The sequence below is a fragment of the Cryptococcus neoformans genome, chromosome 7, assembly GCF_000149385.1.
Source record: "Cryptococcus neoformans var. neoformans B-3501A chromosome 7, whole genome shotgun sequence".
Taxonomy (NCBI): domain Eukaryota; kingdom Fungi; phylum Basidiomycota; class Tremellomycetes; order Tremellales; family Cryptococcaceae; genus Cryptococcus; species Cryptococcus deneoformans.
In genome coordinates, this window is record NC_009183.1 from 195890 (window position 1) to 217776 (window position 21887).

Below are 21887 nucleotides of genomic sequence, written 5' to 3' on the forward strand. Positions count from 1 at the left end.
TTCCTCACGTATCCTTGTACACGTAGAATAGAGGTTATAAGGGCTGGAAGATGTTCCGAAATACCCTTAGAACATTTCCTCGTCCGGCGACTCCGTCGCTCCCTACATCATCTCATTCACCCATCGCCCGGGCCTCTCTATCCAAAAGTCCTCTTTTTGTCCTCTCGCTCGTCCTCGTTTGCATTTTCTTCCTCTCTTTCCTCTCCCACCCCGATCCGTCAGCACGCAAATTGCAATGGCCCGGACTCTTTCCTTCTCCTTCACCATCGGTGATACATACCAAGGACCTCTTCTTGGAAAGGGCGCTTAATGCGACATCAGAAGCGTTTAGAGAGATCTGTCCTTCGGCCGGGGATCCGGTGCATCTGGACCCTGATTTGACGGAAGCGCAGAAAAAGAGATATCTCCCATTGAAACGATCCAAAAGGGGGAGATACCTTTTAGTCACAAATACGAGGCAGATCGAAGCTCATCTTCCCGATTTGCTGAATACTCTAATTGTTCTGCTGAGGTATCTCGCCCCCGACCACTTGGCGGTATCCATTCTGGAAGGACCTTCCAGCGACTGCACCCAAAAAGCGATTGAACAAGTCCTCAAGCCCATGCTGGACGACCAAGGTCTCGAAAGCGCTTGGACAAGAATCGAAACAGGGGAAAGCAAGATTGACTGGGGAAAGCATAATCGAATCGAGAAGATTGCAGAGCTGCGTAATACGGCACTTGCACCGTTATGGCAAGGAGAAGGCGATCAAAAGTGGGGAGACGAGATTGAAGCGGTCGTCTTTTTCAATGATGTATACTTACATGCGGCGGACATCCTGGAATTGGTTTATCAGCATGTGAAGAATGGGGCCGGGATCACTACTGCCATGGATTGGTGGAAAAAGAGACCAGAGTATTATTATGATATCTGGGTAGGACGAACTGTGAGTCATCATTCATTACTTCTCCTCGCCCACTTCCCCTGGATTATGCACAAACTCACTCACTATACCGATGACAGATCGACACGGGCGACTTATTCTATCCTATTGACAACCCCTGGTGGTCCCCATCCTCGGACCTATTCCCTAACTCCCCTAACTCCCGTAACGCCTATTCCCGCCTCGAACCATTCCAAGTCTTCTCATCGTGGAACGCTCTCGCCGTCTTATCGCCTAAACCTTTCCTTCCTCCTCATAATGTCCGTTTCAGGAGAGGCGATGTCGAAAAGGGAGAGTGTGCAGCAAGTGAGTGTACGTTGATCGCCACTGATTTTTGGAAAGCTGGGTTTGGGAAGGTGGCGGTCGTTCCTAGTGTTCAGGTAGGTCATCCTTCTCCCCCTTTTTTCCTGCAGAACTATTTTGAGGGGTTTTATGGGTAGCTGGGTAGTTGGATGCTAATACAAATGGTGGAATAATGTAGTTGGCGTACGAGAGGGATGTAGCAAAGGACATCATTGAAGATGTGGGAAAACAAAAGGAACAATTGGGATGGATTGATGGTGTCCCTCCTGAACATCTGGACGACAAGATTGAATGGAGCACAAAGTAAGTTGGACATTCAATCAAATGCGTTACAATGATACGCAAGAAGAGAAAAGGCTGAATTTTGGTTGTAGACCTCCTAAAAAGGTCCGGTGTCATCCTTGGCCAGAAGTTAACGGGTTGAGTGCAAATGTCTGGGAAGAGACGAGATGGGTACAGCCCTGGTTAGAATGATCTGTTTATACTATACAACGCTGTTGTATTATCGGCGACAGAACCGTGTACTGCCTGTTGCCCAACCAAATATTCAAATCCGAGTTTGTACATACATACATTATAGCATCTAGTTGGATCTCTTCTTCTCCTTTTCATCCTTGACTTCAAGCGCCTCAGCCTTCTCCGCAAGCTCATCAACCACCTCGGCCTCGTCTTCAACAACCTCGTCTCCTACAGACATTTTGATCTCCTTCCCCTCTCCTTCACCTTCTTCCTCGTCATCTCCGCCTTCAACCCTGTACAGGTATCCCTCGATCCAACCTGAAACTTCTTCTTTGCCTTCACCGGCGAATATGGATTCAAGGAAAGCGTCTCGGCCGGAAGCGTTCTTTTGCTGTGGTAATTTCCAAAGTAGACAGAAACAATTCAAAGTCAGCATGTGTTCTCATATCCCAACAAAACCGATTGTCCCCCATAATTGATGTTCGTCAGTCTCCCACAATAGCACAGGATGTGACGGAGACGGAGAGTAACGAAGATAAAGACAGAAGGAGAGTACAACTCACCTTCAACAACAGAAGACCACCTCCCTGTTCCTCGGGCCAGTTGACAAGCGCCTTCACACATTCGGTATGATTGTTCGCCACAGCGTAGTGCATAGCGGGGGATCCGGTTTCATTGGTCACGGAAAGGAGCGAGGGAGGTAAACGTGGGAGGAGGTATTCCAAGACATCTACACCCAAAAGAGAATTGCAAGAAGCACCCATAATTAGCCATGAACCTTGAGGTGATCCTTTCCAGGAGAGAGATAAAGAGCTACAGTGGTACAAGAGACATACCGAGATGGCCGTTACCACAGCACATATGTAAGACAGTGTTTCCCCGCTCATCTCTCGCTTCGGCCAAAACTTCTTTACCAAAAGTGTCGACAAAAGTCTTAAGGTCATCAAGATCGCCAAATCGAGCAGAGAGGATGACATCTTCAATTTCTTCTTCGGTTGGTTTTTCGCCGGACATGGTTATTGCGTTGTATGGAGAAGGAATACAGAAGTTGAGAAACTAAAGATTTTGCACTTTTGAAAAGCTGGTTTTAGACAAACTTTGCTTGAAATGAAAGAAGAATTCGACGTTTTGTGAGGCGGACAAAGCCGCTCAATTAAATAATTGTTGCAATTATTAATTGTTGATGATGATTGATGAGATTTCGATAAATATTGAAGAAGATGGCTCAAGGGGCAGCGAGTCACGTGACTACCCAGTCCAGCCAACTCGGTTACTCGGTTACACATAATAATACTATTACGTACATATCGAGAGAAAGATCGACGACATATACATTTTCATTCCAAATCGTGCTCTTTTTTTCCCTAAGCATACTGCTTCAATTGGAGCTCGTACGGCGCTAGGATGATACGTACAGAAATCCGTTGAAAACAGCTACAAGATGGCACCAGCGACACCAACGTTCAGGAAACCACGCCTACAGCCTGAGCGCGGGACGCTCCTCAGTTTCTTCAAGAAAGAAACAACCTCAGTGAGAACTGGATTCGACGTATCCCACACACAAGTGGAAAGCGGGGTGGTTTCGGTTGAACACACGGTTGGGTCTTCAAAAGACAGTCAGGCTAGAAATACCAGCTCCAAGCAGAATTCTATTCACAAAGGGAAAGGGAAGGAGAAGCAGAAAGACCATAATGGCTCTGTCCACGATCCTGTTGTGATCAGCGATGATGATGAAGACGATGTGTTGCCTGCGGCCCCACCAACAAGATCTAAACGACGCAAATTTTCGGCTTCTTCAAACCGAAACCAGGCGCCGCAACTACCTTCACAATCTCCATGTCGCCCATCCGAGGCTCCTCCAATGTTTGCTAGCTATTCGGAGTTCAAGCCACCGCCTACGTGGCCTCAGGTGGTCAATACTGCCGATGTAGAAGAGAATGGTAATGATCAAATTATGATGGTCTCTGACGAGGACGATACGAGGACACAAGATCCTTGGGAAGGTAAAATAGAAGAAGACGATTCGGGTGTGGAACTGGACGATCGCGATCGTCCACATAGCCCAGAAAGGCAAGATACTCAGAGTGGTAATGGTCTTACTGTCGGAGGAATGGAATGGGAAGAACCGGACGAAGGGATGGGGATGGAAGATGAGGTTGACGATGCCGACGATGCGCAATCCGCCATCTCTTCATCCATCAAACCATCAACATCGAAACGTGGCCGTCGCATCTCACCCTTCTCCTTTTCCATCCCGATTCCCGAACCTCCGTCTCAGTCGACGATCAAAGGTCCCAACGCATTCTCACTACTCATGTCGGGGCATAAGGAACATGAGCAGTGGAAAGATGCTGAGGATGATTTGAGGCGGGATGGTAAACGGTACGCGGGAAGAAGAAGGGCGCCTTTTTACAAGGTTCTAACGGGTATGCCTGTGGCAGTGGACGCTTTTAGGTACGGGGCGATACCGGGCGTGACGGCGTATCTCTTAACGTATGTCATCTCGATTAATTTTACGCGCGTCCTGGCTGACAGAAACACAGGCATGCCCATTCTGATCATTACACCAATCTTTCCAAAAGCTGGAATAACGGGCCCATCTACTGTTCTCAGACGACAGCAAACCTTATCATTCATATGCTGGAAGTCGATCCGAAATGGGTTGTAAGCCATTTTTCAGACATCTCTTCCTGTCGTGGCTAATTGCTAAAGTAGCATGGATTACCTAACGACATGCCATTCGAAATGCCCAACACTGGAGGTGTCACGGTAACACCTATTGAAGCCAATCACTGTATGCACCCTTGTCCCGTGCAATCAAGGATGAAAAGCTGACAAATATCAAAAGGTCCAGGATCTTCAATCTTCCTCTTTGAAGGTCGACAGACTGTTAACGCTGGTGATTCAGGCTTCGCAAGTCCATACGTAGGCAGTAAACGCGTGTTTCGCTATCTTCACTGTGGAGATTTTAGAGCGTGCGTCTACTATTTACCTTACATTGGCAGGACCTAACATTGCTGCTTTGGTGTTAGAAACCCCAAAATGGTCCTACATCCTGCAATAGCCCGTGCACCTATCAATACTTGCTATCTTGATACAACCTATCTCAATCCTAAATACTGTTTCCCCCCTCAACCACTTGTGATCAACGCGTGTGCCACGCTTGCGAGGCGAAATGTCGTTGGCGAGTCGGACGATGCGCCATCCCTTGAGGCAGTGCAACAAGGTTCGGTCATAGGAGTATCGGGCGTGGGAAGTATGACATATGGTGGGGGAAGGAAAGTCACACTTAAGACGGAGGATGGAGGAGAGAGAGAAATTGAGGTTGAAATAAAGGAGGAGAAGGGTGAGAGGGAGAAACAGATGATGCAAGGATGGTTGGTAAAGAAGGAAGAACGGGTTAAGGAGGAAGTCAAGGAAGAATTGGGGGGCGTTGGGAAAAGAGCAAAGAGTCGGACTTTGGTGGTCGTCGGGACTTATTCCATCGGAAAGGAAAGAATAGTCAAGGGTGAGCATACTTCCATTAATGTCCAGTGCCATCCATATTGACAACCTTTCTTAGCGGTTGCAAAAGCCATAGGCTCCAAGATTTATTGCGATCAGCGCAAAAAAGGAATCTTGCTATGCCAAACCGACCCCGAACTCCACTCCATGCTTACCTCTGATCCTATCGAAGCCCAAGTCCACCTTTTACCTCTAGGTAACATTCAGCTCGACCGCTTGCAATCCTATCTCACCCTTCTTCACCCTCATTTCGACCGAGTCTTAGGATTCCGTCCGACTGGATGGAGTTATTCTCCGCCTGCGGGGACGGATATGTTGCCCGATGTGAACACTATTATACGGCGGGATCAGGCGAGGAGGTTTGGGGAAGGGGATTTAAAGACTATGAGGGGGAGTAGTAGGAATTTCATGATGTATGGTGAGTCGTTTGTGCAGAGGCGTTTCTTTTTTGGCGTGGAGGAAACCAAGCTGATAAAAATGGGAATTAGGGGTACCGTACTCGGAACACTCGAGTTTCTTTGAATTGACCTGCTTCGCCTTGTCATTACCAGGTGCAGACTTGAAGATGATAGCCACGGTTAATGTGGGAAATGAGAAAAGGTGAGTAGTGATGCCCGCTGTGCATATACACGGCTGACACGTATGCAAGCCGGGCGAAGATGAAAAAATGGTTAGCCATTTTCAAAAGGTCTCAACAAATCCAATCACTAACGGGGCGACAGGTTCGAAAAGTGGCTGGCTGAAAAGGCTAAACGAAAGGAAAAGGGATTGCCATCCACAGTCGAATATCGCGACGAAACATATGTGAATAGAAAATTACTCGAGAGATATTATTAACCATTTTACTGACCTCGCTGTAGTGGTAATTATTACTCCGTATCGAATTTAGGGACGGTGGAAGACAGCCTGGATATCCGAGATATCATGTATCGACAAGTAATCTGTTGTATCCTTCTGCTTTGAACCATCAACTATACCTTGTTCATGCTCATGTATCATTTATATAAATACCAAACCTTGACGTACAGCAACCATATAAATGTTTGAGAGGCCAATTAGATAAACAGTGGAAGAAAGAGGTCAGTTTCTGACGAAGCTTACTGCATGGGCAATTTTGGCCGGACACAACTTTTGGGCTTATTGTGCCATAGTTTAGTAATGGCCTTATAAAGGCCATAAAGGAACCTACTTCTTGGAATTCCTTTCCAATCCTCGTAACAACTGAACTATTTCAGAATCAGTCCGTAATTCTGTTGAAGACTCAATGCCCTCTGCATTCCTCTCGACCGTAATAAGAACAAGGAATTAGGAGATGGCATAAAAGCTGCTCAGTTTGCTAGTTGGATTTCATGCCTCTTCATGTGTATTTCCCTTTGATAAATGTGGCTTAGAGGTGATGAGCAGTGCAGTATGCATAGCCATATGTGACGTAACAAAGGGATTACCAACGTTACGCTCATTTCTTCATCATCACCGCTCCAATTCTTGCTTTTTTCCTCGTTTGTTCCCCTTTTTCAGTTTACATCCTTCGATTCTTTCCATTATCACTGGAGCCAGAAAGCACTGGCAGCCCTTTCCATTCCCTTGGCCATCAATTGGTCGTCACCTTCATCCTGGCCAATTCCTCTTATACCTCTTCTAAACGATAGCCTTCAACAGATTGTGGTTTGTTTAAAACGGACTGAGGACCTCTTGAGCGAGATAACCAGACCAATGCCGGAAGAGTATAGCACTCAAGTGCGTGCATGAGAAGAAAGATGGCTTACTCGTTGGCTAAAAAAGCGTGTATGGCCATCGTCTTGTTTGGATTCAACAATCTCTCAATTTCCTGCTTCCGCTGTATGATATCCGTCGTCCATCTTTCTTCTCTACACCTGAGACCTGTTTCCAGTCGATGGGGAGTCGCACCAATCTTCCAAATCGTATTTGTTAATGGACGGTAGAACTGTTTGACGGGGTTCGCTGCGCCATATTCGCATGAGGATATCAAAGGTTCGCCACATGAGAACTCGGGTCGCCGCATCAATGCTCCCATCGCAAAGCTTGCCTTGAGAGCCTAATTGGCGCTACTAGGCGGATGTCACCAGAAGATATGGAGGAGCATGTGGATTTGGCATGTGCAGAAGCCAAAGGAAGACGATTGGATCATCCTTGTAGTAGAGCCTTTTGCGATTGTGTTCGACTTCTTTTCTGTTTGATGCTGCGAGTCATGGGTGAGACACGGATCGCCGATAAGCATATTACGAATACCAGCACATGTTGCATATAATCTTTACCTCCCCCTCCCCCCCCCCCCCCCCTCTGAGGCCCGCACCCGCACGGAAAGTCCGTATATGAACTCGGGACCATCGTCTAGGATCTGTCGGGTTCTCAGTACACGCAAAGGCGCTGTGCACCGAGTCCATTCCTTCTACAGAGCATCGGCAACACCGTGGCCGGGGAACATCGAAGTATTTGGCCATGGAGGCGACCCAGGACGGAATGCTACGATGAGGAGGAAGAAGAGGAGGGCGTTTTTGGCAACGAGGGTAGAGCTACAGGCTCACAACCGCCACATTTAAACCCAGTTGGGACCCATTGGATTTCTGGAGCTTGAAGAAAAATGATAGTCAATACAGGCTGCAAACGTTGTAAGCTAAAGACTTACAGGGCCTCGGGGATTTCTTAGAAGGATGAACATCCTCATCCTCCTTACGCGTCTTCCTTTTCAAACCAACACTGTTTGCCCCGGATTGGCGAACATAAACAGCAGTCTCCGTTTGTCGAGCGTGGGAAGCTGCCCCTTGGCATAGATGGTCCCGGATGTATTTGAGGGCATCGGCAACTCGAGGGTCCGCGGCTGCATCTGGATTCGAATGGCAGAGAACGTTGATGACGGAGGAAGACTTCGTTGGAGGCCAAGAACCCGAACACTGCCCAGACCGATATAAGAGTAATTACATAATAATTCCAAGGCATGCTCGGTCATCGCCGCTATGCGGCCTCTTTGGGTGTGTCACAGTGAAATCGGCGATTTTTCTAAAAATGGATTTAAAACATCGATGCGTGACCTTGCCTATTTCGAATGTCTGGTTTCAATTCCCTGGTGCCTGATAGGTAAAGCCGGATGTGTTTCACGCCGTTCGTTGTTGAAGAGGATGGATGGAGATGGGAGCAGAACAATATATCGGAAACTGAAAAAAGTCCTTTCTATGGATGCCGGGGTCAATGGGCGTCAATAGGAAGAAGACGGCGGACAAGATGGACGGGAGATAAGGAACGAGCGTCATTGGGCACAGACTTTTTGATCGCGTCCTCCGTCTCACTCGGATCTTATCCTTCCACACCTCCACCGCACGACTGTTCGTTGCAAGACTCTCGTACTTGTCCATAGACCATTGACCAGAGAGTTGGATTATGAGCTGCGGCTTATGCATTACAATGGGGAAACAGAGGTTGAAGTTGGAGATGTGCTTATGAGCATATTATGTCTGGTAGGTAAACCCATGATCGGCATTCCGGCACTTTTTTACGGCGGGAAAGCCTTTATAAATAACGCATCGTGATAAGAAAAGCGCGACTTCTTTGGACGAGGAATCAGCAAAGCATTCTTTACTGAACAATGAGAGACATTCGAGCGAAAACTTCTCCCAATGCATCATAGCGCGTGCGCAGCATAGATATAATGCAGTACTCGTATCTCTTCTCCATCAAGAAGTGCCTCCCACCAGCGCGCATCTGGAAAAAAGTAACCGCAATTCTGGATTCTGGGAACCATTGCAGGCACGCCACTCGGGAAATCCCTAATGTGTTAAATTGTGTTAATTTGAGCCTTGGGTATGTGATTCGAGAGAAATCGGAGCTGGGCGGTCGGCGGGCTGGACGATGAAAAAGTCGCGCCTCGCTGCTCTTGCATTTGGTTCTGGGTCGCACAAGACAGAAGTCGGCAGCAGGGGATGGGCGTGGCGGGGATGGAGGGGAGCTGGGATGCATGCATATTCTGTGTATGAATGAAAAGACGACATTTCCGCTGGCTGCTGCTGCATTCCGAGCCCGAGCCGAAGCAAGACCCAGCAGAGACCGAACCCTGGAAGAGATCGGTTTATCATTCCGGATTGCGACGTCTGCTTTTTCTTGCATAGGTAATAATTAACAGTGGCGCCCGTATTCTCTTTACACTATCGCATTATCGCCCACCTTTCATCCCATTCATCCCCGCCTCCCTTTCCACCCGCCAGCCGACCCGCGGAGACGCATTTCCATACACCGCTCACACATTACCTCGCCTCGACTGATACTGGTTCCAAAGCCTACGACCACCCAAACACCGCCCACCATGGCCCAGCCATCTCCCAGCTACGTGCCACGCATATCCCGTCCATCTTCTCCAGCCATAACACCCACAAGCTCAGCCTATGTCCCTCGCTCATCGTCCACTTCTCGGATAGACCGCGGAGCGTTGACACCTAGAGTGCCGCTAGAGCGGAAGTCGAGTGGCTTGAGGAATGAGATGAAGCGAGAAAGTACACAAGAAACACAAGAAATGAGCGAGGACGCAAAGTCGATCCTCAAGGTATGTCCATAGTGACGAATCAGTCCCATAGCCTCGATGCTGACTGTTCCTTTTTTCGGTAGCTGCTATCAAACCTCCCTGCACCTCTGCCTGAATCACTGCCACCAACGTTCTTACCTAGCCCTTCCGCTTCACCAAGATCTACTCCTTTTTCGTCACCGCCGAAAACGTTCACCGAATATGTTCATCTCAAACGCAAACGTGATCTCGAACCTGACGAAAGCGATGAGACTAAAAATAATGGCAACAGTCACGAAATCGGTCTCGGGCTTGGTTTGACTGTAGCGCCCGATAAAAAGAGAAAGATCGAAGAAGCTAGAGGGATAACACCTTTGAGTCCCGTGCTGAACGGAATCTTCAAAAAGGATAAAGTAAGGAGCGGGCTGAGGAACGAGGTGGAAGTGGAAGAAGGTGAAGTAGGCGAGGAAGGCGAGGAGCGAGTAAGAAGGGATCTCTGGAAACCTGAAAAATGGTCGCAAATGGGTAACTGGTGAGTAACTTTGATTGAATGCAACTACAAAGCACTTGATACTAATAACAAAAATCCCTAGGTACCGAGATAGAGCCCTTTTGCTCAAGCGTCACGGCGACGCCTACCTTCGAGCACCTACCGCCAAACCTGATTTCGTCAGAACCCTTCCTGCAGACAGACTCAAAGGCCTCCTCTGCCTTACCGATTCTGCGTTACTATACAATTACTCCCATTTCTGCGACGAAAAGGCCAAGGCCAAACCTCTTCCGGGGATATACGATTCCTCTAGCGGTTTGAGGACGTTTGTGAGGAAAGAGTGGGAACATGAGATGCGTCGCGGTGAAGGGTCTGATGGGGAGGAAGGCGTAAAAGAGAGGGAGACGGAGAGGGAGAGAGCGAGGGCAATGGCGGGGTTGATGTACCTGCTTGAAGCGGTTATAATGTACCAAACAGGGAAAGATTCGTTGGCGATCTTGCAGCATCGCGGCAAAGAGTTGCATGCTACCCTCGCGTCGCCGCACGATAACCCGTCCCCTCCTGGATTTATCGCTACACCCTCACCTACGAACCCTTCCCATAACGGTTCTACTACTGCCTCCGCCTCCGCCGCTGCTGCCGCCGCCGCCGCCTCTAACACTGGCGCTAACCACCCTTCTTCCCAACCACCCAACCACTCACCCACCTCCGCCCACTCCTCTGCCCACTCCCCATCCTCCTCCACCTCCTCCTCCCTCCCACCCGACCTCCTCCCGCTCATCTTCAACTCGTTCCGCCAATCTTCCGATGCGACCCAGTACCTCCACATCTCGCGTTTCCATCTCACCCTCCGCACTTTACGGCACTACTTCCCGACCTCGTACGGGAACGCGATCCACAGTGAGCTCGCGGACCAAGCTTTGCCTGCCCCCGGGGATAATCTGGGAGCGGCGAGGGAGATCGATCCGGACAGGCCGGCGAGGTTTGCGTGGCCGATTGAGATGGGGATGTGTGCGCCCGTGGCGCATGTGGTAGCGTTTGGAAGGGGGATGGTGAAAGAGATGGCGGAGAGAGAGGGAAGAGATTGGAAACTTCTTTTGGAGTAGCCAAATCAACTCTTTAACTTTTCCGTTTTTTTTCTCTTGGGGTCTTGGTCTCATCTTACCTCGATAACACGGAGTTTTCTCTCTTTTGGATTATTTTTAGCTGCGAATCTCATCTCCATTACTATTTTATTTTATTTTTGTAAATAAGGTCCCTAGCCGGCCAATCTGCTATACGCTTTCATGTTTCCTCACGAGCTCTTTCTCCCGAACCTTTTCTTCTTCTATCCCTTCCACCATCACACCATCACACCATAGCCCTCATATTCCCTTCATCACTTCTCCGCGTGACCGATACTGCTTCTTATGTCCAACTTGTTGTTATTTGCCATATAAATTTCTCTTGTCAATACCTGTTTCCCCCCACGATTATTTTTTTTTGCTCAATACTGTTCTATTAGGGTTTTTATGCGATTATGATATGAATGATTTTTGATTGATCATGATTTGTGCAGGACAGAATGTATTTTTAGCAACAGATACATAGATACATTACTAGTTACGACACCGTAGTTTTGACAAGATCAACATGTTTATTATTGTTAAAAGGGATGATCTGGGTATTAGACAATTATTTAACGGTCGTTCGAGTTGTTAAGCTAAGGTAACAGAATGATTCAGCTTCCAAATTCCCACAATCATTGTTGACAGCACTCACTATCCTCAAGATGCTCAAGAACAAGTTCAAAAAGTCCAAGTAAAGCGTCAACGCTCCCGCAATTGCCTCATCCACACTTAACCTCTTCATAATCTGCTGTGTGTCATATAACACGAAACCAGAGAACAAGAGGGTCGAGAAACAGGCAATACCGAGGTCGACGGTGGCATTGAATGGGAGGAAGATCTGGATGAGGTAAGTGGTAAGGAGACCCCAGATGCCAATGAAGAGGATGGGTGCGAAGGAGGAAAAGTCGTACTGCAAAGAAGAAGTAGAGAAATTAGTGAAGGGATGGGAAAGAAGAAAGGAAGACGTACTTTGGTTTGGAAGGTGAAGAGTGTAAGACCAATGAAGACGCCAAGAGTGATGAACAGCGCTTGAATTACCTATTGATGGATGGTCAGCGACTAATAGGAGATGAAGAAGAAAACTCATCTACTCACAATTCGGCTCTCATAGTAACTCACAGCCAACCCAATCATCGTCGCTTCGAACAAAGTGAACAAACCCAACAAGATCAAATTCGCCGGGTGTTGGTGCCTCTTCCAGTAGACAAAGAACAAGCTGGTAAAGCTACCAATCAGTGGGATCCACATGATCCACGGGTTGGTATGGGTAAAGTCCTTGGCCGACGGCAAGGAGAGAAGAATTGACACTCCTGCCGTGGCGAGCAATTGAATCAAGAGGATAGAGTAGACTTTGCGGATAAAGAGCATTCGGATTTCAGTATCGCAGTCAGAGACAGAGACACCGAGCTTGTAGTTGTCCGACACATTATCCTCGTCGTCCCGCCAACCTTCCTCGGCTGCGCGTTGGGCATTAGTAGACGCCTGAGCTGCGAGAAGGGGTTGCGTGGCAGCAGTGTCGGCGGGGGTTGTGCCATAGGCCTTTGAAGGAGCTGGTCGTAGATTTGGCTCTTCGGTGTATCGTGGAGGCGAGGACATTGTGAATCTGGGCAAGTTGCAACGAAGATGAAATGGAAAGACAAGATGAAATTCAAGTTCGTCCGCTGGTGGCGAGGATCAGAGGTGGCTTGATGACGACCGATGGGTTCCCCCCTAGAAATACCGTTTACGTAAATCGACATTTCGACAACATCATTGCGCGTTTGTTGTCGCTTTATTCGTCGAGTCCGTCTCGTTCATTTTGAATCCTTTCGTATTGTATGTTGTAGGAACTGTTGATACTACGATCACCTGCACTTCAACTATTGCAGTGCGAAGGCACTGTCTGAATTTGCCGGTGTGAGTACGTTTCGTCGTTGGCTTATCGAGCCAAAGGCGTTCCATGCAGTCTGATCTGCCTGCTGATCCCATAATTCATAGTTCCAGGAACGATATGTTCTCTTGGCTTGCCGATCGACAGAAAGGCGAGGAGGGAGCAACTTACGCTGGGGACAAGCATGACAAGGGCAAACAGACCACCTCGGAGGAAGAAGAACAGTATCTAGAAATTGACGACTCAGCAGAGTCAGCTATTGAGGATCTTGTCGATCACTCGGATGACTCGAGTTCCGAGGAAGATGTCGCAAAACCAACAATCACCGTCCCGTCCACCTTTGAAGGCATCATCGGTTCTCAACGAGTAGCTATGCCTCGGAAAGAATGTCAGTCTCCAGCTCGATTATCAAGGTCGATAGAAGTTGCTGGACGCACTTTCAATTCGGCCAGTACTTCTCATTCAATCGTTATGGGCTCTGACAACCATGCTGTCAGTCGCGCTCAAGCCTCCGACGTTTACATTTACGATATCACTACTCTCGCGCCTCTTGCATCCTTACAGTCTCGCATTCTCGAAGAGTTTTCCCGCGTCAGCCCTTTGACCTACATGCGTTTATCCAAAACACATTTCAAGGAGATTATTCCGACAGTCTATCATACATTCAATGTCACAATTGACTTTGGGAAATGCTTATATGGGGCCCATCCCATGACTGAAACAAAGCGCCTAGGGTTTTGGCATGTTAAACACCTCTTCCTTGGGATCAACACAGGCCTTTGCTTTTATCCTTTTCCTACACCTTTTTGGAAGGCTAAGGATTTCATGTTGGCTATTATAAACCTAAGCAAGCCCAATGGGCATCGGTACATCTTCCCTAACTTGAAAGGGGTTCATGTTGCTCAACCGTTACTTGAATCAAAGAATGAGGGTGAGATGAGTTTGCATCATCTTTTCTGGCAAGCTCTAACGGAGTACATCACTCCTCCGTCCTGCCCTATCAATCTTCACCTCGTCCGGGACTACAATACTCACAAAGTATCTCACGACATCCCAGATATAATCCTTCATTATCTTGCAAATCGAAACCTCGCTTTCCATATGTACACAATGAACGGCAGAGCCAAACGATGGAAGTACTATTGGACGACTTTCCCCCACCAAATCATCACCTTCAAGGTTGCCGGTCCGAGATCGCCCTTCCTCGACGAAGAGGTCCTATCAGAACTTATGCCTATACTTCTCGGGCCCGACATCCCTCAAGACTGGAGGAAGAAACATCCGCATAGTGCACTTCAAATTCCTGTCAAAAAGGCGACGATGGTCTTAAATAATCTTGTCGTCGAGGCCTACAGGCGGCTGGGACAAATAGCGCAGGCACAGCGAAAACGAAAGAAACCATTAGCTGTGCCCATCGACCGCGAAAGATACGTCATCAAGGTTTTGTTCCACAAAACTCAACTGAAAGGGGTTGAAATGAGGGATCAAATAGCAAAGGAAGAGGTGACGATATATGGGGAGCACAGAAATTTACTTTGGAATATGACAGCGCATCGAAAAAGGCAAGAACAGACGATGGAACAGGACCAGCGAATGAAGATGAAAAAGGCTAAGACGAGGTGAGGCGTTTCATGCCATGTTGTACATAACAAAGCTGATGACGAGAAGCTCTGACTGAGCAAGGGGCAACGACATCCCAAAGGCAAATATTGCCCTTTGGGACATGACATCTTAATAGTTATTATACCCAATTTAAGTCTTTGCCTTCAATATTTCGAAATGTCGTTTGTTATTTTACGACTATTCTACTTCAAAGCCCACATTGGTCTCCACCAGTAAGTCTCAAGATCTGGGCGTGTGCATAACAACGCCACATTGCAATCGGTTTATATCCTCTTCTATACGGGTCAAATGTACCACATTTACCACGTATGATCTCTGGTTTTACTTCCAAGGAGCATGCCGTATCAGAACGCTTTCCTGCCATATTGGCTGTCATTGTGCCGGGACAAGCCCCGTATTTTCATCTTTAACCTTGAAAAAATCCTCTCTCTCGTTCAAACTATCAATTGAAGATGTCCATGTTTCACCGCAGTGGAATTTAGCCAATGTATGGCAACTCGGCCGTATAATCAAAGGTGGTGACTATGCTGAGACGTGAGACGTCACGTAATCGTCGATCCTTAGAACCTAGGTACAAGCCTCCTTTGAGATGAGTATCCTTACTGAGACGTTGGCTGGCGATGGACGGTACCCATTTTGGAAGCTGTCTAGGTGACCATGGCCTGTTACATTTGCCCTTGTTCCGTCATCGACCATCTTATACAATTGCTGTAACTTGCAGTGCTGGCACTGTATACGCAACGCTCATTTCCTTCACAATATTGGTCAACTCGGATTATGATAGACGGTAGTACCACCGGAAGGAATAATGATGGATGGGCGATTGCCGTGGTGATTTCTCAACTGCTTTTGAGCAGAATGGCAGTGGCGCGATCTGCAGAGGTGTTTGGTAAGTTTTGTACTGTTCTTGCCCTGTAATGAATTACTAGTTATGCTAACATGGGATGCAGATCATCTTCGAGCACGAGCAGATGCAGAATCGCTAACAGAGACGGTTTCCGGATTTACATCTGTCGGTACCAGCGACCTTGTCACAGAGTCTCTTCAACCAGCTGCGATAACCCGAACAGCCGCCAACACATCACAAGATGTATCTCCCACTAACATCGGACAAGCGACTGATATTGGGACTATCGCTACAGATACCCTATCCTCAAATCAGGTGGCGGTCACTTCTGCCTTTACACCGCAAACTGTGGCAGCTTCACAAGATGCGACGGATATTCCTGAGCTTTCTGTCGGAGCAGATGGGACCTTATACTGGCAGCAACCTGCCTTAGTAGCTAGTCAACAGTCTGATGCGCTGGGAGCGGCAGAGACGAGCGTGGAGATGTCAAATGCTGCTCCTGTGACATCTCTCCCTGCCACACTTGCAGTTAAGTCCACGGCGAGCGTACAGCCAAGCGTGTGAGTTCAGACCCAAAGTGAAAAAAGGGTATGAAGGTTTGATACATATGGATGCAGTATTTCCGAGACGGCGAAAACACCCACAACTTCAGCCCCTCAAATTCGAACCACAGTAGTCATTGTTGCCACCGATCCCGACTCTGGTAATGAGACGTCTGCTGTGTCTATCTCGGATGTCCAACTGTCATACTCGGCTTCCCAGACCCTAGCAGATGGGGGCTCGTTGACTTTACAAGTTGCATCTAGAACCGTATTAAGCTCGGCAGTTTCTTCATCTTTGACCGGGATCACCAGTTCAGTTGCTTCCCGTTCTGCAATACTCGACTTTAGCGATGTCAGCATTACTTCAAGGACAGGAGCTATTGCAACTTCTTCTGGTAGTGCTTCGCATTTGGCATCGGCTTCAAATGTCAATAATGGTGGAGTGATCGCTGTTGAGGACGATGATGAGACTAGTATGGCATCGTTCAAATCGACGACGACAGCAGCCACAATAAAGACTTCTGCTTCGAATTACAAACTTACCGGGCCATCTTCAAGTAAGTAGCTACGTTATACCGAACAAACTTTGCTAACCAATACAATGTAGCCTCAGCTGAATCGTCCGAATCCATAGATGAATCTTTAGTTTCAGCTTCCTCGAGCGCTACTACTCCCACGTCTGCTGATGACACGGTTTTTTCCTTACCATCCGACACCACTATCGTTTCTGATGGCGTCACCCTCACTGGCCAAGACGCTGTGGCTGCCCTTGCGGCTGAGAAAACTAGTACCGCGAGCGCCGCAGCGACGACGATGACAACTTCTGAGAGTAGCGGTTTGAGTTCGATAGCGATTGTCGGTGAGTATGCTTCATTTATGGTTTCGGCAGCACAGGGATACCGATGAAACTTCTCCTTAGGTATTGTCGGAGGTGTTTTAGTGGCTCTCATCGTTATATATCTGATCTGGTACCAATGGGTTAGTTAATATTAATTTTCATAATCTACTGCCCTTGACTAACTCTCTGTGCGTACAGCGAAAAAAACGCGCTCGCAAAGCACTTGGTGAAGAGACTCCTGATAATCCTGACATCCCGGACGAGAAATATCCCGACCGCCTCACTCGGTCTTCATTTGGCGCTGATGAGCCGGTTACCCCTGCTTCTTACAAGCGTCGCAGGACCGATTATTACGATGATGATTACGATGCTACAATGTACGACCCCGAGACATACTATGATGACCGAATGACTAGAGCGCCGACAGATTATGAAGGGGAATACGATTACGATGATGGCGGGAGAACGATCGCTGGCGATAAGATTGCCCCTGACGGGAGGACAGAGTATGGGTTGACACAGTATGGCGATGGTATGACGGCTGTCCTCGCAGACAGCATGGCCACTGGTGTCCTACCCACTTCGCGCACAGTGCAAACCGGCCAAGGTGATAATCCCTTTGTCCCGGTACCCCCTGTTCCACGATTGCCATCTGTGTACACCAGCCCGAAGAGCACCACAGTCCGCGTAGCGAACGACAACCTATCCCAAGCACCTGCTCATACACAGATGGCATACGACCGGGAGACAGGATATGGTATGAGCATATATGACGCATACGGTGGTCCTGATTCAAGGCCCCAGACGCAGTTTTCGGAGCCAAGCACATCCAACCTTTTACCGTGGTTCAACAAAGGTTCACAGACTCCCGCTCCACCCGTCCCGCCGGTGCATTCTCAACACACAAACAACCAAGCGGCCGGTGGCCCTCACATGCCTCCTCAGCCGCCTCGGCCTAGTGGGGAAAATGGACTAGGGGCCCAACAGATGATGGGTATGCCAATGCCATTGAAAATGCAGATGCAGATGCAGACGCATATGGATGAACATGAGCCGATGAGGGCGCCGCCGAGAGCTGTGATGGCACAGACACCGTTACCTGTTGGGGCACCTATGAAGTTTGAGAGCGAGCTGGATAGAGCGCCGATACCCACCTTCCGCTGAAAGGTGTGTAAAAGGTGTATGTGTATTGTAGAATGTGGGAAATGGACCAGCCGTGAAAAGTAGGGCAGAAGCAGGCTGCGTTGCCTTTTTTTTTTTCCCTCTGATATGGCGATTCGGAGTTTTGGATTGACTGCTTCTTTTCATGATTGTGTATGATATAATCCGGGCCGTCTTTGGATTTGTGCATAAATGATCAAATTTGGTCTTCTTATGATGTACATGTTCAAACTCCGCTTGATTTTCCGTACATCTCCTCGGCACTTGTTTCGTCCTTATGTCGGATGATTTAGCATGACAGTGCAGCAGTACCCTGGCGCTCTGGAAGACGGAAGGAAAATGCCCTTCCATTGATCTTTTTTTTTTTTTCCGCCAAAGATCGATCCTTTCTTTTCGCGCTCCACTAACGATGGAGCGAAGGATTAGAGGCATTATCTCATATCTGCGATGGAGCGGAATGATTTTTTTTTTGACGAGCTCTTATAAAACGAGCTCTGACCGGTACAATCGGTACACGTAGAATCCGTGGATGGTCGTAAATCTAATTCAGAAATAGCACTTTAATAGTGGATTCAGCTTCCGATCTCAAATATATCCAGCCCATCATGTCTGCCCACCGCAGCCCTTATCAAGCCCCTCCAGACTTGGAAGGATCCTTCAGATCCACCAACAGCACTCTTTTCCCTATGCCCAATCTCTCACTGGATTATGATTCCAGTGCCGAACCTGATGGTTCTTCCCTACCCTTTCAGCATGCTCGACCAAGTTCCGGCGACCGGCAAACAGCAGGTACTATCCCTACCCTTCCTCCAGTTCCTTCTCTTAGGCTTGCCCCTGGTGTCAGTACTCCCCCCAAGAGGGCGAACTATGCCCATTCTCGATCTTGGACGTTCCCTTCTACTTTCGCTCCTTCTTATGACACTCAATCGGGCAGAAATCCTGGGGATAGTGAGGGCCAGAGTTCCACACCCTTCTCCAAACCTGTCGACCCGACCGTCGGTCCCCAGAACCCCGATGGATCGATGCATATCGCGACCATCAATTATCAGCGACTGGCCGCTAATTTACAGGCGACGTTATACGAGAAGATCATGGCCGCTACGTGGGAGGACGACGGCGGTAAGAGGGCACGCGCGAGCCATGGAGAAGACTTGGGAAAACGTGCAGAGGTATCAACTTTTTCCGCTAGAGACCGTGCTCTAGCGAACCTCGAATCACTTCATGAAGCCAATCGTTTCACTGCCGGAGGCTATAAGGATTACGAAGAGATCGTAACCGGTTCCCTGTGTGATTTAGCAGATGCAATAAGCGGCGTGGACGGTTTTACCGAAGAAACGAGTTTGTTGTCATTAACCCAAGGGTTGGAGGGATGTATGTTGCCTGAAAAGACGGATAGGGATACCACGTGAGTTGCCAATCGTTTTTTTTACCAAGTATGAGAGGGATGAACAGTGCTGATAGACTAGGAATAAAGTACTCTAATGTGCGTCGAGACGGCGTACAATGACCTTGTCCAAAAATATTCTCGGCTCCAATTGGAGAATGCCCAACTCGAGCGTGCTGCACGGGAGTGGAGGCAAGCGCTGGATGATATGACCAGTTACAGTAACCTGCAATCACGCTGTATGAGCGGGCGTATCTCGAGAGAAGAATTCGAGTCGCAAAAATCCACGGTTGGCCGAAGGATGAACAGCATGAGGAGAGATGCATGATATGCCTGATGGCAGTTGTGAAAGGTGTTGGCCAAGCTTCAAAAAGATATCCGAAAAGTCGAGAAAACGTATGCTACAGTATTGTCAGTTGGAAATTAAAAGTATCAATCGTCGTTTTATGCCATATTCTTATGCCATAATGACCGTCATGAAACGATATGCTTCCCAATGAAGGCCCGAGATTGCGAATGGGGGGAATGGATGCATATGAAAAGCCAAAAACACCTACACAACTGATTAGCTATTCAAATCATAAACTTTTTAATGTACAAAACACACCTAACAGCTCCATGCACTGCAACTACTACTTCTTCTTCTTCATCTGAGACCTCCTTCCTTGTCCTGTAAAAAGTTAACATGGTCAATTCACGCTTCATAGCAGACAACGCTCGGTACAGCAAAACAAGCACTCACCCTTCTTGGGAGGACCCTTGCCGAATCGCTTCTTCCTCGCAACCCTCACTATTCTCCTCTGCTCTATAGGATCCTCGAGCCATCCCAAACCCTTCCTCCTCGCCACTTCTTCAAATCCACGCTCCACGACCTCATCCTTCCTCAACATCGCCCCTTCATTCTGCCATTCAATGTTCTCATACAACACCTTGCCCTTCTTGGTCTTAATCACTGACGGGAGCTTTCTGCCGTCCCATCCAGCAAAAGGGTTCTCCGGGATGTTCTTGTTGAGAAGCGAGAGTTTAGGGAAGGGGTTTGTGAGCTGGGGATAGTAGGAAGCGACGGTAGGACCTCGAAGACGTCGTCTGAGGTATTTTGTGCCCATACGAGCCCAGGTGGGGTTGGAGATGGTGTTGAATATGGGTGAGCGGAGGGAGGAGAGGAGGTTGTGGAGATTGGGCGGCATAGTGGGTGTTTTTTGTTGTTTTTGTATGGGATATGAGGATTTGGACAAATGCGCCGAACGACGAGCGACGAGCGACGACGAGACGACGACGACGGAAGAAAAACGCAAAATCCCACGTCATCAAGTCCCAGGGGGCTTCCCAATCAACAATGAACGAGTGCGGCAAGCTTGAGACAGCGCAGTATGGAACCCCCAATCATGACCCTCGGCCCTGTCGCCCAAGTCCTCCTGATCCTCATCCAGCTCGCGCACATCAAGCCCCTAACCTTCTTATGCCTCTCAAAATACCGCCACAGACGTACCGGATTTCATCCATGCCCTCGTGAAACGCACCAGTTCCATGCGGCGTGCCAAGTAACTTTAGGTAGGAAGAGGGATGAGTATAAGAGAGATGCATCTATATGTACTACCAGGTATCTAGAATGGATGTGTATCAATCTTTAACAAATCTGTATCAGCATATAAAGTCCATATGGCACGCAAATAACTCACTACAGGGCAGCCCGTCATATCACCCTGCCCATCTTGATATGCATCACCGGAACCTCTTTCCCCGTCGTCCCCCTCTTCTCAAACTCGACCGGGTCCAAAACGTCCATCCCACAGTTCCCATAGAACCTCGTCTGATTCGCTCGCGCATCAAAATGGAAAAGCACATTGCCCTCTCCATATTTGTCCTTCAACAGAGAAACCGCATGCGCAAACATGGTTCGTCCGATACCCAGTCCGCGTAAATCAGGGTGGACAGCAAACTTGTGCAGTTGGACGTGCGTCAAGGACGGGGCGAGAAGCGGTGTGGGAGGAGAGGTGGCGGGGGAGAGTGGGCGGTACGGCTGGAGGGCGAGCGTCATGATGCCGATCGGCTCTTGTGCCGGGGCCGTGCCAGGGAGCTGATCGGGCGGGCGCTGGGTCTCTACTGGGGCGCAGAGATAGGCACCGAGGTGGACGGTCGCGGGAGCAAAGTCATAGGCGGGGTCGAGCTGCGAGCCCAGCGCAATGGACGGCCAGAGCACGAGGTGGCGGAGGGGCGCTGTCTGCTGCGGCGTGATCGCCGTGATCGCAACAGTCGGCGTGATGCTCGGGCCCATCGCTGGTATGCGCTGGATGTTTCGCTTTGTCTCGTACTTTATACAGACG

The 21887-nt window shown here is 48.6% G+C and overlaps 10 protein-coding genes across 10 annotated transcripts; 6 read left to right on the forward strand and 4 right to left on the reverse strand.

Moving 5' to 3' along the window:
• Positions 1-50: 50 nt before the first annotated feature.
• Positions 51-1700, forward strand: CNBG0630 (hypothetical protein; the record flags this gene model as incomplete). The annotated part of the gene is made up of 4 exons (XM_769324.1): positions 51-926; positions 1004-1303; positions 1405-1529; positions 1601-1700. The coding sequence occupies 4 exons, from the start codon at positions 51-53 to the stop codon at positions 1698-1700; spliced, it is 1401 nt and encodes a 466-aa protein (XP_774417.1).
• Positions 1701-1809: 109 nt separating this feature from the next.
• On the reverse strand, positions 1810-2699 carry CNBG0640 (hypothetical protein; the record flags this gene model as incomplete). The annotated part of the gene is made up of 3 exons (XM_769325.1): positions 1810-2076; positions 2249-2415; positions 2522-2699. 3 exons carry the CDS (start codon positions 2697-2699, stop codon positions 1810-1812), a joined length of 612 nt encoding a protein of 203 aa, XP_774418.1.
• A 427-nt stretch (positions 2700-3126) lies between these two features.
• Positions 3127-6055, forward strand: CNBG0650 (hypothetical protein; the record flags this gene model as incomplete). The annotated part of the gene is made up of 10 exons (XM_769326.1): positions 3127-4178; positions 4229-4349; positions 4401-4479; positions 4534-4660; positions 4718-5193; positions 5248-5607; positions 5678-5789; positions 5839-5859; positions 5912-5993; positions 6050-6055. 10 exons carry the CDS (start codon positions 3127-3129, stop codon positions 6053-6055), a joined length of 2436 nt encoding a protein of 811 aa, XP_774419.1.
• A 3449-nt stretch (positions 6056-9504) lies between these two features.
• CNBG0660 (hypothetical protein) lies at positions 9505-11295 on the forward strand (the record flags this gene model as incomplete). The annotated part of the gene is made up of 3 exons (XM_769327.1): positions 9505-9741; positions 9804-10231; positions 10293-11295. 3 exons carry the CDS (start codon positions 9505-9507, stop codon positions 11293-11295), a joined length of 1668 nt encoding a protein of 555 aa, XP_774420.1.
• Positions 11296-11867: 572 nt separating this feature from the next.
• CNBG0670 (hypothetical protein) lies at positions 11868-12894 on the reverse strand (the record flags this gene model as incomplete). The annotated part of the gene is made up of 4 exons (XM_769328.1): positions 11868-11891; positions 11951-12208; positions 12268-12336; positions 12394-12894. 4 exons carry the CDS (start codon positions 12892-12894, stop codon positions 11868-11870), a joined length of 852 nt encoding a protein of 283 aa, XP_774421.1.
• Positions 12895-13288: 394 nt separating this feature from the next.
• CNBG0680 (hypothetical protein) lies at positions 13289-14846 on the forward strand (the record flags this gene model as incomplete). Its single annotated transcript, XM_769329.1, has 2 exons — positions 13289-14787; positions 14837-14846. 2 exons carry the CDS (start codon positions 13289-13291, stop codon positions 14844-14846), a joined length of 1509 nt encoding a protein of 502 aa, XP_774422.1.
• A 722-nt stretch (positions 14847-15568) lies between these two features.
• On the forward strand, positions 15569-18182 carry CNBG0690 (hypothetical protein; the record flags this gene model as incomplete). The annotated part of the gene is made up of 6 exons (XM_769330.1): positions 15569-15680; positions 15742-16198; positions 16256-16737; positions 16788-17039; positions 17100-17158; positions 17217-18182. The coding sequence occupies 6 exons, from the start codon at positions 15569-15571 to the stop codon at positions 18180-18182; spliced, it is 2328 nt and encodes a 775-aa protein (XP_774423.1).
• Positions 18183-18784: 602 nt separating this feature from the next.
• Positions 18785-19588, forward strand: CNBG0700 (hypothetical protein; the record flags this gene model as incomplete). Its single annotated transcript, XM_769331.1, has 2 exons — positions 18785-19174; positions 19229-19588. 2 exons carry the CDS (start codon positions 18785-18787, stop codon positions 19586-19588), a joined length of 750 nt encoding a protein of 249 aa, XP_774424.1.
• Positions 19589-20195: 607 nt separating this feature from the next.
• On the reverse strand, positions 20196-20750 carry CNBG0710 (hypothetical protein; the record flags this gene model as incomplete). The annotated part of the gene is made up of 2 exons (XM_769332.1): positions 20196-20233; positions 20306-20750. The coding sequence occupies 2 exons, from the start codon at positions 20748-20750 to the stop codon at positions 20196-20198; spliced, it is 483 nt and encodes a 160-aa protein (XP_774425.1).
• Positions 20751-21256: 506 nt separating this feature from the next.
• Positions 21257-21838, reverse strand: CNBG0720 (hypothetical protein; the record flags this gene model as incomplete). The annotated part of the gene is made up of 1 exon (XM_769333.1): positions 21257-21838. One exon carries the CDS (start codon positions 21836-21838, stop codon positions 21257-21259), a length of 582 nt encoding a protein of 193 aa, XP_774426.1.
• Between the last annotated feature and the right edge of the window lie 49 nt (positions 21839-21887).